This window comes from Malurus melanocephalus, unplaced genomic scaffold, assembly GCF_030028575.1.
Source record: "Malurus melanocephalus ecotype Western Australia unplaced genomic scaffold, MMel_1.1 scaffold_22, whole genome shotgun sequence".
Classification (NCBI taxonomy): domain Eukaryota; kingdom Metazoa; phylum Chordata; class Aves; order Passeriformes; family Maluridae; genus Malurus; species Malurus melanocephalus.
Genome location: NW_026623254.1, coordinates 2,701,680 through 2,718,286, shown reverse-complemented (window position 1 = coordinate 2,718,286; position 16,607 = coordinate 2,701,680). Strand labels below are relative to the sequence as shown.

The window sequence follows — 16,607 nt, the reverse complement described above, 5'->3', positions numbered from 1 at the left end:
CCAGGGGATGCTGCCTTCACACCCAGGTGCTCAAAATCCTGGTGGCTCCTGAGGGACAGGCAGATGGTGTCCCCTGCCCCTCCTGCTCTCCTAAAGCCAGATCTCTGAGCCCTCTGCCTCCTGTATCCCAAGCAGCTCTGTGGGGGGCAGGTTGATGGTGGAAGCTTTTCCATGCCGATGATCCCAGCATTCCCGGCTGTGAGCTGCTCTCTGGGATGAGCCGCTCAGCAGATACTGTGCTAGGAGCTGGCCCTGCTGCTTTTTCCACCTCCTTTTGCCACAAGCTTCCGAGGAGGGAGCAGCTTCCACCGGCGGCACCGTGCTGGTCCTTGTGGTGAAGGACACCCCGGGAAGTCAMAGCGGGTGTCCCAAMAGGGCCYGTGTCCCCATCCCCTCCCCTCGCAYCRCTCCGGCCGGCGGCAGCCCTGTCCYGCCAGGTCCCWGCCGSGTAAGGCGAGTCACAGCAGCGTCACCGCAGGAGCAGCACCAGGGGCAGCAGGAGCAGCGTYGGGGACACGGAGATCTCAGCAGCGCCACCGCAGTCCTGGGCGTTTTCCTGGGAGAGGGGAGACAAGGTGTGTCAGCCTGCTCACTGCCAAGCCCCACCRTCCATCACCTTCGGAACAGGGAGCAAGTCCTCCTGCCAGGATCCCCCTCAGGGATTCACACTCAGGGCTGTGTCTGGGTCCAGCCAGCAGGAGAGGCACATGAGGCACCCGATGCGAGGGTGCAAGAGGAGACATTTGTGCTCGGTATACACCCATGGTACAATCCAGCCATGTGTCCTGCCTCCCTCCTTCCCTCCCTGCCCTGCTGGCCCGGGATACCTCAGGGTGGAACGCATGGCACGTGTCCGGCCGCCGCCGCAGCTTCTGGGACCGCATCCGCTCACACTTCACTGAAGCGTTATGTGCAAGGCTGTTAAGGACACTGGCAGTGGCACACGGGGACAGGGGGTGAACACCACACAGATCCATGGGGCCCTGGTGTGAGTTTGTCTGGGAGTGTGACCTGAGAGACACAGTGAGGAGGACAAGGAAAGGGCAGKTCACCCTGCTCGGGCTGGAGGCCTCTCCAAGCTGTCCCACAAGCCAGGTCATGCTCTCCACCCCCATGGCAATGGGCAGCAGAAGCACATTTTCCACCCTGGCAAACATGGAGATGACAGGGCCTGTTGAGCCCTGCATCCCTGCTGTGCATGGAAGGATATATTTGACCTCCTTGGCATCCATTGGGACAGGTGGGAAGATACTGCAATCGCAGACAGCGTCTGTGACGAGGAGCAGGAGGTTGCTGCTGATGATCTGCTGTGCCACAAACATCCTACAAGGGAAGAGCAGGTAAAACAATACACATCTCTCCAGCCACAGTGCCAGTGCAACAGCCCTGGTATCGCCTGAACCACAGCAWAGAAACTGAAAGAAAACATCATTGGAAACAGGGTGCCAGCAGAAAATGGGAGAGACCCAGTTAGCAGCTGTACACAGCRGGAAGTGGCATTAGCACATCTTTGTGGCCTCAGAAAATTCTGAACTGCCTCAAATCTACAACTCCATGCTAGGCACAAAAGCCAAATCAACCCAAAAACCCAACCAACCAAACCCAACACAAGCCCTCCCCAGAAGGGGCAGCACGTGACAGCAGATGACACCTGGGAAAACCTGGTGTCAGCCAGAGGTATGTCAATGCCTATTTAATGTATATGCATGTGTGTGCTTGTACAATGCAAGGTCTGTATTCTGTGGTCCTGCAAGCAGCAGAGTTGTGCTACATTTCATGTTACTGGAGAGAGAAGCAGAGGATCCAGTAACACTGTGTGCTATACTGGTGTGGAGAGACTGACCAACTGGTGTTTGGCAGCCTGCCAGCTGTCCTGGAGCCACTGGCTACAGGGAAGGCTGGGGACATCAAGCTCAGCCTGCAGYGGTGGCAGGGCTGTGATGCTGCAGCTGATGCATGGCTCTGTGACTCCCAGTCCTGCTAACCATGGCTCAGCCAAGGGAGAGGGCTTCTGGAACAGAAATACAGCTTTGTGGGGATGTGCCCATTGCACTGGCCAACCTGACTGTGCTGGGGGAGTGCCCAGTCTCCCTGGCTACTCACCACCTGGCCTTACTGCCTTCCAGCCTCTGGGGATTTCAGTGCTTTTTAAAGGTGTTGGATGCCACACGCAGCAGCTGTAGCATTCCCTGACTGATCACTGCCCTGGGAGCTTTGATAAGCAGCCTTTAACCCATGATGGGCCCCTGGTCAATGTATCTCCCAACTACCTGGATAAAAGATGCACAAGAGATGCACCTGGGAGCCAGAGGCTGTAATTACAAAGGAGTCGAGCAGGACACAGCACTGGTGAGTGCTGCTTCATCAGGGAGGGATCAGTCCCAGGCTTTGTTTGTGGCAGAGATCTGTGACCCAAATAGGTCACTCAGCTCCCCTGGAGCTCACAGAGCTTAATACTCCTACACAATACCTYGTTGTCATCAAATCTGCAGTCTCTTCTGAAACAATATTTGGCAAGGCCTGGTTTTCCTAAAGCCATGCTGACTAGTGAAGGCTGTTTTTTTAACCTTTAAGTCTTCCCTGCAATTGATCCAAGACTAAAGACTAGGCAGGATTGTTTGGTGTTTTTTGAAGAGCAATTCCAGTCAGRTCTGTTTGGCCTCCTCATGTTAGGAAAACCTGGATCAGTGGAAATTAATCTTTTTTGTCACCTTTCCACATATGATTGCTTATGGCATTATGTCACCACTGAAAACAGCCTCTTTTCACAAAAAAAGACTTTTCTGTTACTTTTGACTGTTCATTCTCTTACAATGAAAATGGAAAATAAAAAAGTGCACTCTTCTTTCCAGTTCACTCAGTCTAACACTTCTTTTCTTTCCCCTACCTCCTGTTTCTTTTTCTTTTCTGCAGAAAAAAGAAAAGGGGGAAAACAAAAAAAAGGAAAAGGAAAGCCAAAAGCATCACAAAAAAGGAAAATTTTCTAAGAAGAAAACTTTTGCCAAAAAATGAAAAACCAGAAAAAGTTCCTTTCTGAAATCTGTGAAATGGAAATATATMCATATTTAAATGCTATTTTCTTCATTCTCCAGCCACCCGTGCTTATTAAGAGATGGTTTTAATTTTTTCTCTCTTTTGTCATGAATTAGTACCCTGGTCTCCTCACTTCACACTGTCCAGCATGATGGTTTATCTGCTGTTTATCTCTGCTCTGTGGYCAGAGCTGGGGATGTCATGGCTGCTGTGCCATGGCCCCGGTGACAGATGACCCTTGTCAGGTTACTGACATCACCACAGGCCCTTGGACAAGGCCCCCACACGAAAGGGAAGCTGCAGCTCTTACTTTTGGCAGTCTCCACACTCAATGAGCCCGTTGGTCTCCTTGATGGCCGGCTCGTACACGAACACGGGGTACTCAGTGTCGCAGGGCTGCAGTGTGTCGTGCTTCTTGTGCCTGTGGGCTGCCAGGGGGATGAAACAAGAGGACAAGTTAGGGGTAGAGGAGCACACAGGAGCTTGCACCAAGATGGAAACATTCCAGACTGGTGATGGACTTTGGAGGGGCAGCCCAGAACGCCTGCTACCCCCCAACAGTGGCCGAGAGCAGGTGCCTACCAGAGAAAAAAGGGAAGGAGATGCTGCAGAAAGCAGCTAGGCAGTGATCCCTGCTCCCACTAGGTGGTGTGGGAAAACCAGCCAATGTGAGAAATGCCCCCAATCCAGCGAGCCTGGACGCTGCCGTGCCAAAGCTGTAGCCCAGGGGCCACAGTGTCCACAGCACCCCAGGGACCTCCCGGCCAGGCAGGCAGGGACATTTGGGCACAGGTTCCCCTGTGTTGAAATAAAACGGGGGTGGGATTCTACTGAACCAGCAGCAATAATGAAATCCCTTCTGCCTAAGCCAGCCCTAGTTCATGCACTGTATTTTAAACATTGAAACCTGTGCCTGGGCCAAGGGCTCTGCCCCTGAGGGAACCCTGTATGTCTGTGGTGGGGTTTTCCATCAACTGCTGATCCCTCCTGAGCCCGCTGACATTTCAGAGCAAGCCCACAGCAGGAAATTTGAGGGGTTCAATACGTGTCATGTTAAGGAGAAACCACCACCAGCAAACAGATCTGGCCTGAGACCACAGGGAAACAGATGACAGCTCTCCAGGACCAGCAGAGACCCAGCTAATGAACAGCACTGGCTTCTGCAGGGAGCAGCTGCTCCGTCACTCATCAGTCACACTCTGTGGGACTCCCAAACTAATTTGGGGATGAGGGGGAGCTGAACCGCCTTACTAAGCCTCCCTCAAGAAGCARGAGCATTCTTTCTAGGAGTTCAGTGAAATCCGTCTTGCCTGAAACTACTGCCTTGGGCCCTCCTGGCAATTATTTTCTGCAGTTGGAGGTAGCAAAGGCAGCTCCTGCCTCTGTAGGACACAGGGGACTGTTGCTGATGGAAATGTGAAGCTTTGTTGCTAGGGCAGAGGTGGCTGTGGCTCAGCCAGGAGCAAGTACGAGAAATTGTTTCTACATCAGCTTTGGGTTTGAGCACAAAAGCCTCACTTTGCAGCCCCCCACCCACAGAGAGCCACAGGCAGCCCTGCTGGGGGGACCAGAGGGAAGAGGGTCCTCCTGACATGGAGGATGAACGCCCTTTGCAGCAGAAGTGCTTAAGTTTTATTAAAAAATGCAGCAACCTGGGTTTTAATCAGCMGATGTATGGTAAGAAGGCATCAAGAGAGTATCTGTGATTGGATGGGTGATTTGCATCACTGTAAAACCCTCACTGCTGAGAGCAATGGTCTCCTCTCCCTCGGCACTGCCAGAGCAGGCAGAAAGCAGCAGGCACCTCGCTGCAGAGATTGCCTTCCAAACAATGTGGATTACACGAGAGAGAAAAACTGCACCATTYTCTCTGATTTTTCTCTCCACCATGGCAATCCAGCAGCACAAGCCGTCCATTAAGAGCCAGGAGCTGCAGCCCAATTTTCCCTCTAATGCCTTGCCCAGGTGAATATGATGGGTACTCAAACCCCTCCCTGCAGTGCAGAGTCTCTGGTAATTGTGCTTTGTGCTTTTCTTCAGAAGTCTCAAAAAACAGCACTGAGGAGGCAGCCCCTGCTTAAATCCTCCCAGCCCGTGGGACCCATCTTTGGTGTCATGGTCAGGTTCGTTCTGCACAGAATCAAAAGCACACAGAGCCTGATGGCAGCACAGTGCCTTGTTCTGTATTCACCCTGGATTCACACTGAATTAATCAAGTGAACTTGTCATTCCAGGGGCCGGCAGCACCTCTGCCACCAGCCAGGAGCTGTCTGGCYGTGCTCTGCCACCATCCGCTGTCCCTCTGCAGGAGCAGGGAAAAGCCTCTCCCACTTTCCTCAATGRAGAATGTCTCTGACTAGCACCCATCACAGGGACAAATAGTGGAGATCCTGTTTCCGAGCTGAATTTTAAAGGCTTAGAGACTTCTGATGGGACTTATAGAATATCCCTCTTTATGCTGTAAGGAGAGAAGCTGTGAATGCTTTCTAGCTCTGACCAAGTCCAGGGCTGGTGACTGTATTCTGGCCAGGAAAGTCCCCAAACTAAGACTAAAGGAGTGTGAGAAACAGAGTGGGAGCCCTTCCTTTCAGCCTTAATTCACCTGGGGCTTGTGAAAAGGCTCCAAACCCTCAAACAGGTGTGCAGGCTGTCACAGTCTGGACCAGGAACAGCCCTTCCAAGGACATGCTTGTGGCAAGACCACACACTGGTCCCTCAGCCACAAACCATCCAAGTCCTGTTGAGCTGCCCCTGGATTTACAGCRCTGCCACTGCAGCACAGCTGCTGGCAATGGGCTGTGCAGTTCTTGCTCACAATAATCGCTGTGATCATCACAAAGGTGACCTCGTAAAGCTGGGGCAAACTGCTTTCAAGAATTTAGCATATGGCTTCTGTCATGAGTGGCTAAGAGCCCTGATGCAACAGCACCTCTTTTTTTCCCTGTCCCTGGTAAACAATGACATCCTTCACTGGCTCCAGCTTCCCGTTACAGCATCATCGAAGCAGATGGAGTTAAAGCAATATAAAATGCAGTGGTGTGAAAGATGGGGTGCACGGCAGGGCAAATGAGACCATCAGCTTGGGAAATGCACAAWGGAAGTTGATCTGAGGCCTCTCAGCCTCAGCCAGTGTTGAATGASGGTTGTCATGGTGGGCTTGGATAACCAGGCCCCTGAAGGGACAAGTCAATTAAAGAAATTAAGGGGACTAAACAAACCACTCCCAGGATAAATGTGGCCAGTACCAAGGTGTATTTTTAAACTGGCAAAAGTGCCCTGCACAGACCTTAACTCTTTTTTTTTTTTTTTTTTTTTTTTTTTTTTTTTTTTTTTTTTGGCACAAGCCAAATGAAAAGAAGCCCCTTTAAAATCTCCTGACTCCTGCACAGAGACAAGACCCATGACAGAGATTATGCTTAAGCCTACTGCCACTTAATTTGCTGGGAAGCAATGCAGCTGCAGCAGTATTGAGAAGTTCAGAGAAGCCCAGTAGCATGTACATCATCAGCAAAAGGCTCAGGCAGAGCCTCTGCATGCACATGCTGGACATCAAAATGTTATCAGCGCCCTGAGAGGCTGCTGGTCAGGGATTAGTAAACAGCCAGAGGAGCTGATAACAAATTGCAAACTTTATAGCAAACAGTGAGTTAATTCCAGGCTGTCGTTGCTACCATCTGCACTTCCAGAAAGACTTTGTCAGACATTTGGCAACCAATCCTTCTGAACAGCACAGGCAGTTGCTGTGCCTTGTTATGAACTATAGAGCACAGATTGTGAACTCTATCCCACCAGCACAAATCATGCACCCAAGTCAGTGGATTTACCCTGACACGTGACAAAACCTGCCACTTAGTTACCAATATAAAAAACATAGAATTTAACCAATTACCTTGTTAAATATCTTCTGTGTACATTATCATGCAGTAAAAAAAGAAACTCCTATGATCTACAGAATTCTAGAAAYAGTTCTTTCTAGGCTGCATGCCTTGGCTGGAAGCATTTTTGGCTTAATTAAAAGCTTTCAAACCTGTGGTGATGTCCATAAAAGCAGAAGGCCTTATAAACACAGAGAGAAATTGAGATGCTGAGAGMGGTGAAAAATCTGTGGCAGCAAACATGTCTTCTCGCCACCTCTGAAAAGCAGATTTGTGTGAGGAGTGCAGTCTGAATACATCATGCCCATATTCCAACAGCAAGTCTCACCCTCCCAGAAAACAAGAGAACTTGGGAAGCAGAAATTGGCTCMGTGCTGCAGAGCCAGAGGTACAGAGTCAGGCAAGGGAGAGCTTTAGATCCCTGATCGTTAATTCCTCTGCACATAACCTGGAAAAAATGTGTGTGCTCAATTTCTCTCTCACAAAATGTCTCCTTCGCTTCATATTTTTCACATACACCAGCCTTGGCATGCAGTCAAGAAAATGTTAACGTCTCTGGCAAAAATCTACAGCCCCTTCTTAACAACATGTGCAATCCATTTCTTCTAGCCCCAATAGTATTCTTCCACTCTGCTACTCCCCCACACACATGGACACTCATTTTTTTCATCTGCAGACACCCTCTCTTGCTCTTCCTCTTCTTACAGTAAGACACATTCCAACAGTCTCTTTTTCTCTGTCTCACACATATGTCTTGCTGGGCAGAGAGCAAATTGGCAAAGACAAGCTAGATATGGAAGCAGGGAGATACAAACACAGCCACAGTCTGGACTCTRTCTTGGAGGAATTTCTAACTCGCCTGTAGGAGCGGATTTATGAGCTACAGCATATACTTATCAGTTGAACCACTCAAAAGTCTTTCTGCTTTATCCCAGAGCTGGGTTGGGATTTATCAGAAGGAGCTAAGCCATGGGGTGTGGAAAAGAAGACTTAAGTTACTTCTTAATAACTGAAGTCTACAAGACCCATATAGCTTATCCTGCAGGAAGGCACGGGCTGGTCTCTGGTTTGGGAATAACAGCCAAAAAGAATGGGCCAGCTGGGAATCACGGTGAAGGACATGCCATGGAACATGGGCCACGGGCCCAGCCAGGCCATAGTAATGAGTGATGATGCTGTCTGTGACTGCAGTTCCTCAGGAGGCTTGTGTGCTCCTTCTTTTATCAACTTCTCAGTGACAGACCTTCCATCACCAGCTCAGCCAGCTAAATGAGCAACAGCATCTCTTCTTTGCAGAGTAGGGAAAGAGGGCCAGGCACTGCCTTGGCCCTGTCATGCCTTTCTGCAAGTTCCCCACTGTATAAAAGGTGGAAAAAAGTATTTTCTRCCCTGGAATTTCTAGTTAGTTCCCATTTTTTCACTGTTATAAGTGGTTCTACTTACAGTGATGGAAGACAGCCTTGGCTGGAGAAGTCCCATGACACACAGACACACAGTGATGATGGAGACACGTGACAGTTTCACAAGATGGCAGTGACATGAAGAGATGAATGTGCACACAGCAGTCATGGAGGTGATGTGGGAAAGAGATGAAGGAAGCACAAAAGGAAATGATGATGAGCAGGACAGCAGTGAGAACCCCCTCCCTTTTTACTCACATCTCCTCAAGCACAGACTATATCAGACTGCAGCCATGGAGCATCCACAACACTCCCTGCAGGAATGCCATGTGGGCCTGCTCTCCAGAATGAGCAGTCTCTCCTGCCCTGCCACGAGTATTGCACCTGACTGCTCCTCACCAATTTCTGTAAGGGACCTCTCCTGTTATCCTGATGTGTGTTACACAGCAGCCAGGGCTGCTTAGAGGACAGCTATAGCTTCCACTGACTTCTCCTTGGAGGAGGAGAATGGGACCTAAACAGTACCCAGATACAGCCCTCCTTCTCTGATTAGAAGGGAATTTTGCTTTCAAAAAATGAGTGTTTCCCCATTATGCCAGGAGAGTTCAGTGCAGAAGACCTGGCCCCACAGCTGGAATGGAAGGTACCACTGTCTCCACTAAAGGCACCATTAGTGATCAATAATTAGCAAGACTTCAATATCAGCCCTTACCTGGTGCACACCTCACCTTCCCCTCTGAGCCTCCTCAGGGCCACCAACATCCCCCCTGCTTGMAGGGGCTGGGATGGGACTGCAGAGATTCCTGGATTCCTGGGGTGTTTTCTGCAGGCAGCACTTCAGCTGCAGGACAGGCCACTGGATTCCAAACCAGTCGTACCCCATTGTTGGCCCCAGCTGCTGTGCAATACAATGTGCCATCATCCGCCCCCGTTCAGAGCAGTCCAGCAGGTAAGTAAGGACTCTCCACATGTTATTGAACTCCAAGGTTTCTGYCTAACTTCCTGGGACCTGCTAGGCTAGGGAGAGCCTGCTGCTGCACCCCTGCTCTGTCCTGTCCCATAGCAGACTGGAAGGGAGGCTTTCCAACAGAAGTTCTTTGCAGCTGACGGCCTCTCTCATCCCACTGCACATAGGGTAGGGATCCTCAGGAAGAAGTGTCTCCCCTTTCCTCAGCAAACTACTCTGAAGGAAGGAGGTGTGCTCAGAGCAGCACACACCTCACCCTAACCACCCTGATGCTGTGGCAGCCTGAAATGGGGGTGGAAATGGGAGGAGATGGTGGGATCTGGAAGGTGGATTCCAGTGTCCATGCAGGAAGGGGTGTGGGGCAGATGGCAGGCTCCTTGCACAAGGCCAGGCTTCCCCRTACAGTTTTTTCTGTCACCAGTGGCTGCAACACTCATGTGCTATGGGGTAGCTGGACTCTTGTATACTCACCATCTGCCAAGTTGTCTGAGTGCCAGAAGCTACTCAWGTTAAACTCCAAAAGGAAGCTGTCAAAAGAGCAAGAACAGAGGATGCTTTTTCAGGAGCCTGGAAGGATGCAGGTGTCAGGGAGATGGCCCTGTTGCCCAGTGAGTATCAGTTCTAAAATGTTTACTACAAATTTCTGGCAGTGCAAGTCTGATTTTTTTTTTTTAATTTTTAAATATTTTTCCCTTCTCCACATGCTAGAGTGTAGTTCTGTATTGTGGGATCTGTACTGTGGAAGATCTGAATGGGCTTTTCCCTGAAATATATCCTGCATGACAGCCTTGCCAGTAAGGAAAAGAATTATTCTGTACCAACAGGCTAAATCCCTCAGAGCTGGACCTTTTCTGCTTCTCCCCTTCTGCACACCCAACAAGCTGAGCAGTGGCACTTCCATCCTAATTTGAGCTCAAACTCTGATTCACTCCAGAAGTCTGAGGTGAACCCAAACCCAAAGAAGAGTGTCCCCCCCTCTCCCCCCTTGCCTGGCACTTAGACCTGAGCTGCTTGGCTTGCTTCCTTCAGCCTTCTCCCCCCCGTGAAAGGAAGATGCGCATTTGCTCATCAYAGGCAAAGGAGACAGGCAAGAGGACTCAGCATCAAGGATCTGCACAGAGCCCCAGGAGACCCAAGTCCTATTTCTGACTCAGGCACTTTGTACTGAGTGACTTCAGGTAAATCCCAGACCCACTCTGGGCCTCTGCCTCTCAAAATGGGAATAGTAATAGCTTTGTGTCTCCCGGGAGCACGSTGCAGAGCTGAATGTCAGGAGAAGGCTGACAGCAATGCCTTACAGAGGGGCTTCCACTTGCAGCTTTCCCAGCTCTCGCCCCTTTTGGTCTGAGTCTTCCCAAACACCCCCATCTTTTGGTACTCACAGGAGGAAATCACTTATCAGCCACTTCACTGCAGTTAGAAAGGCATAGATTGGCTGGAGAACAAAAGAAGAAAAAATGAGAAATACCATAAGGACCTGGTCAGAGAATTTATAATTGTTATGCAGGACCCCACATTTTAGACCAAGTCCCTCCACTGATCAGAGCTCTTAAAGACAGGCTGAAAATTCAAGGTCTGGGCATCACTGGAAARTGGTCAAAATACATCAAAAGCCAGCAGAGCTGCCTTGCTACTAATAATATCTGCTCACCCTCTCCCCATCAGGGTCAGGGAGTTTATCAGGAATGTATGAAGGACTTTGAAGATGTAATTGCTTGATGATTTCTCTCCAGCATGGATGACCTTCAGAGCTCAGAGCAGCAGAGAAACACAGCTAAATGGGACACCACCAGTTTAGGATGCTTTTGTGTTCTGAGAGCAAGTGGTGTTTCTGGGACAAGCGACAGCATTGCCCAGGATTTAGTATTATCTGCCATTGATTGATTATGCTTAACYGTGCTTTCATCCAGCCTTTCCTCAAGATGGCACGACTTCTATCTTGCTTTTCAGCTACAAATTGGAAATCCAGCATTATCCCAGGRACAATTCATCTGCAGAGGATACTGCTGCTTCTTTTCTTCATGGTAACCCTGTCTAATTTTCATCTCCCCCTCTCATAATCATGCCAGTGTCCTCAAAACCAAAACAGATGCTGCAGTCACGGGACACGGGATAATGCTCCATTACTGCTAACTTCTTTTCAGCCAAAACAAGTCAGCATATAGTGAAATGTAGAGATTATAGGGAATTTGACTGATTTTTATGTATGTACATGAAAAACTGACTTTTCTTGACTTCTTCCTTTTTGCTGASAGGGGGAGAGATGGAAGCTGAATGCTCACTTTTTTATTCTCTTCCCAATTTACCTAATTTTTGGCAGCTCAYGGTTTGTGACATTTTCTTTCAGTGATCAGAACTGGAGGATACAATAAAGCAAATATCTTCACTTCAATCACCATATGTTATCTAGCCAGCTTAACTACAGCCACTGCAAAGCAGACATTGTTAAAAGTGTTATTGTTAAAAATGTTAAAAGGTAGTATTTTGTTGAAAATTCTTTTATTGGAAAAAAGGACACTGTCACACTGTAAAGAATACTTCCAGCACTCCTTCCAATATCAAAAAATTGTAACAATTACGAACCCCTGTTTAGGGTTGTGTCAACTAGTTTGAAGTGGATGAAGTGTTGAGTAGTCACTAGTTCTGCCTGTTTGAGGCAAGGTTAGGAAGGTGGTGTGGGAATAGATTGTGAGCTTGTATCAGGCTAAAGAGAGACTGCATTTGGGTACTGGTAAAACCCTTCACTCTGTTAGCTTGCTCTTTGGGCTACCAGCATTCTCACTCTACCTCTTGCTCCAAACCCACTCATTCTTCCCTGAATGACTTCCAGTTTTCCCCAGATTCTCTGTTCCCTGACAGTGCAACCCTCCTTGAGCTGCTGAGTAAAACCGTGCCCTGTAAAAACATTCCTGTTTATTTCAGCTGCTAGCTGATTCCTTGGCTTTTAGGAGAAGCCTACCACAGTCTAGCTCCTGTCCTTTCCCTGGTCCTTCCAATTTTCAGTGAGATCCTATATAGCAACAGAGACCCACATTGGAAAACACCGTCAGTGACCACCACAGCCCCAGGAATCTCCCTGAGATGAGTTTGGACATTCCCAAGCAAACATCTCCTAAAGTCTTTTGGGGAATCTGCTCCACCAAGGTGCTGGAGATGCCCTGTAAGAGAAAGGCCAGCCCAGGGAAGGSTGCATGGTGACAGATACGTACGCTGAGCAGGGGCCGGGCACCGCTGTGGTGGTGGTAGGGTACCTTGCACATTGCTTGGTAATCATACATGGTCACTCTGCAAGCAAAACAAAACAAGCAGGCAGTCAAAAGCGAGCAGTGCAGCTGCCCATGGAACAGACAAGTCAGCTGTTTCTCAGAAATGTCATGTATGAACTATTTCCTGTATTAACTAAAGCAGTCACCTGCTTACACRTCTTTGCTGTTTGGCCAGTGCTGGATCTTGCAGAGCAAGAAATACAGGCTCTGGATTAATGTAACTGGGTCAGTACAGGAGGAAATATGTCCCTAATTTCAGACAGTGAGTTAAGCGGGCTATGGAGCAGAGGAATTACAATCATAACTACCTCAGGTTCCCCTCGTTCCTGTTTTCAAGCCACTGAAACTGAACTCTCTTTTGACATCAGCTGGGAGAGTGGAATGAGATGAACAGAGGTATTTTTAAAAGAGGGAGAAATGTGGTCAGCCAGCTGCAATGTTGCATCTGTGGGGCTCTCAGACAACCACTCCACAAAAAGGCTTTCCGAGTGGCAGGAGGAACTGAAGCACTTCTGTACCCAAAATGCCAAGGAATRTTTCCTGTAACATCTTGCCCTGGAAAAGACAGAAAAGCAGCTGCTCTCTGGCCACACAGAGATTGGAATTTACTGTCTCTCTCTGTGTTTTGCAGCAGGTGGATGAGCAAGAGATGAGGAGAAACAGTGTGTGTGGTGACAATAGCTGAGCGAGTCAGCAGAGGGGGCAGGTAGCTAAAGGAGCTCTTGTGTATAAATAAGAGAGTCACATGCATCATCAGCATGTGCATTTTCCCCTGCTCAAGTGCTTCTCAGAGGGACCAATATGCTCTGACCCACACACCAGCGAAGAACAAGAAGTACAGTGTGGAAATCCCCCCACTTACCGCCTGAACATGCCCATGTTTAGCAGCTGGGTCATCACTGAGCCATCCACTGCACCAAAAAATTTTCCAGTCTGCAAGCACAAAAAGGGGAAACAGAATAAACTGTAAATTTTCCAAATGCTCGATGGCTCCCACCAATATAGTTTGTCTGGAGGCCTGCTGTACACAAGGAGGGTTTTTGTAAGGAGGTAACGCTGAGCTTTGTCCTTCAGAAGGCTGGAAAGCTTGAGGGAGGACTTCCCCCATCACCAGCTGGGCATCCTGCACCATTCCTACCACGCCTGGGAATGATTTAGCCCACATAAGTCCCTGCAGCTTGTGACAGAAAAAGGCAGACTCTCAAGCTGTGTGTTGAATCACCGGAAGCCTGGACTCTCCTGTGGGTTTTTGGGAATCCATGTTCTCTGGATCTRAATGCCTGAGTCTTCCATTTGAGCATCACTGCTACCCATGGCCACAGTGGCTTTGGAAACTTCTGCACTCCTGCTGCCCTAGGTGAACTGGCCCACCATGTATGAGAGTGACATACAGATTTATTACAAACCCTATAGCTTACACACTATGCACTGGCATGGCTAGAACTAAGCTGCTTTTGGAGGGGCAACAACCCCCCGGTCCCRCTTGCATGCCTGAACTAAATGTGGAGCTTGTGGTCGGTCCTCTGGTCCCATTTATGCCTTGGAGTCAATAACCTCAAGCCTGGACCCAATTCCAAATCTCGTAACTGCTGCTTTAAAGATTTCCTCAAACAAAAATTTCTGGCCTTCCTGATTACTAAACCATGACAAACCTATTGCAAAAATGCTTCAAACCTGTCAAGTCCACCACTTGTTCACAAGAAAATAAACAAAATGTTTGTAAATAATGGAAGCGCAGATATGAGCTGTCCTCTGTTTTCCTGGCTCCTGGGTCCTGAGAGAGTAAATAGCTCCCATGTGTTATGGAAGCATTCACACAGTCTGGGATATTTTGCTTTTCCACTGATAGGCTAGCAGTCATTTAGCAGGTATTAGCAGATGACAGATGACTTCATTTATTTGAGTGGGACATTTTCACAAAAGCCCAAACCCTTAGGCAGATTTACCTAAGATCACATGGTAMTCATCTATCAATAGTGCTACATGGTTATGACCCTCTTCCCAAAAGGCTTTAGAAGTCATTTCACTGTACAAATTGATACATAACATCAACTCCCCTTCAAGCATTTAGTCTCTAATCATCTCAGACAGTCAGTCCAATGTGCCTGAGCAAGCACTAACCACTAACTTTTTTCACCTCCCTCGCTCTTTCAATCTGATTAGGGTGCTGAAGAGGCCAGCTGCTTCCATTTAATACCAGTCTGCAGACCCAGCAGGAGCAGTGGGATTTAACACAGTGCAAGCGGCAGTGGGGCAAGGGGAGGGGGTCACTGCAAGGCTCTAAATGAGGCCTGTCCTGTCAAGAGATGCTATACCTGACCAGTTTCTCCATGTAGGACATCATTTGTATAAGAATGAGGAGCTATTAGTACAAGTGAGAGTATGGCCTAGGGAGTATGTTCAGAGAGGCATCAGCAAACTGGGCTGACACCAAACCAGACAAAGCTTGCTGCTGCTTTAGGTACTCCACCACGAGCAGAAACACAGAAAAGCATCACTTGGCAGAAACCAGAGCGGCTCTGTACTGAACCAACACTTTGTAAGGCAGCTTGCATTACATCCTGCTTCCTCCAGTGACTGCTGCTTCSCAAGGCATCCCTCTGCTGTGCTTCTCCTAACTCCCATCTCTGGGCAAGTTTCCACAGGCCCTTGCCATTTCAGAGGTTCAGAGCATGCAGCATTGCTCTGACATCCCGCGTGACACACGCTGTGTCACATCCCCTGCAGCTGAGTGTACGAGCACATGTCGGGCTACACACAGGAAAGAGATGCAGCCCAGAGCAAACACGTGACCCAAAAGCTGCATCACTGCTCACAGACATACATGCATCCATRCTTTGCTGGTTTATTGAGTGATTTACACTTTTTGTACACTCAAAAGCTGTAGACAAACAGGATTGGCCAAATTGCTCAGGCTTTGGGCAGGCAGGCAGCCTCCTCATTGTGTGGCTCAAACAGAGCCAGCTCTTGCTTTGCCACAAGCTCTGCCCAGCTCTGGTGGCATCTTGGCCTTTTAGTTGCTGCCCTGCACCCTGYCCCTGGAGTCCCACCCGGGCAGAGCTTGCAGACACACTCTGCAGAACGCCTGAGGCAGAAGGCAGCAATCCAAGAAAAAGAGATTTAGTGAGCGAGGGAACATCTGGATGCAGCAGGCKGAGGCAGCTCAAGACCTGTGATCCACAGCTGTGCCTGTGACCAGTGGCAGCGAGATCACTGAAAACTCAGTGGTGGCAGTGGGGCCACAGCGGCCACAGGGCAGAGCAGCCCTCTCTGCAGCCTGACCCTGCCACTCACTTTCCCTTCTTCCCCAGCCCTAGAGCACCTGGTCCTCACTCACTGCCTTCTCCTGCCTCTGCATTTTAACTCTTTGCTCCCTCTGGGATGAGACTGGATGGGGAGATTAGCTCGAATTAAGAGATTACCCRTTCTTCCCCAAGTAATCCTGCAGGGAGCTTCCAATTCGTCACTCATTAAAATCCTCRGTCTCTTTTCCATGGTGTTTTCCGACTGCCAGTAAGCTTCCTGCTGCCTTCATCCAGAGGTTATTAGAGCCAATCCCCCATCCTGATCCCCCATCCCAAGGKCAGAGGACAGCAGAGACTGAGCCAGGCTATCCTCACCCTGTTCCTGTGGGAAGCTGCTCTGATTTCCAGTGTGGTCACCCAGGGAAGGAGGCAGCAGACAGCTCTGACAGGCAGAAAAGCCAAAATACCCATAGAAATCCAGGTATGGGATTTTTTTTTGGCATTATGTTAAAGGATGCATTGAGGAAAAACTACACGATGGGGCAGGGAAGGCCACATAGCAGCATCCAGGGGGCAAAGCTATGAAATCCAGGGTATTGATTTAATGCTGCTGGCTTGAATTCCCTGTAGGTTTTAACGGTGTGGACACTCATGGTGTCACCAGGAAATAAAAACAGTAATGAAAAAGATAAAGCAATCAGAAAAAAGAAAGCAGTGGTGAACTCTCTGAGGCCAGGGAAGGCAAAAGCTGGAGGAAGACAGCTCTGGCTCCCCTTCCCTTCCCTTCCCTTCCCTTCCCTTCCCTTCCCTTCCCTTCCCTT

At 49.1% G+C, this 16,607-nt stretch overlaps 1 protein-coding gene across 1 annotated transcript in view; it reads right to left on the bottom strand.

Moving 5' to 3' along the window:
* Positions 1-435: 435 nt before the first annotated feature.
* Positions 436-16,607, bottom strand: part of CACNA2D4 (calcium voltage-gated channel auxiliary subunit alpha2delta 4) — a 118,986-nt gene continuing 102,814 nt past the window's right edge. The window contains exons 32-40 of the mRNA XM_057390050.1: positions 13,404-13,474; positions 12,485-12,560; positions 10,658-10,710; positions 9,747-9,802; positions 8,352-8,372; positions 3,344-3,461; positions 1,211-1,323; positions 828-910; positions 436-556 (exon numbers count right to left, since the gene is read on the bottom strand). Of these exons, the coding sequence (XP_057246033.1) occupies positions 470-556; positions 828-910; positions 1,211-1,323; positions 3,344-3,461; positions 8,352-8,372; positions 9,747-9,802; positions 10,658-10,710; positions 12,485-12,560; positions 13,404-13,474 (678 nt within the window). The 3' untranslated portion in view covers positions 436-469. The remainder of the gene's footprint in view (positions 557-827; positions 911-1,210; positions 1,324-3,343; positions 3,462-8,351; positions 8,373-9,746; positions 9,803-10,657; positions 10,711-12,484; positions 12,561-13,403; positions 13,475-16,607) is intronic.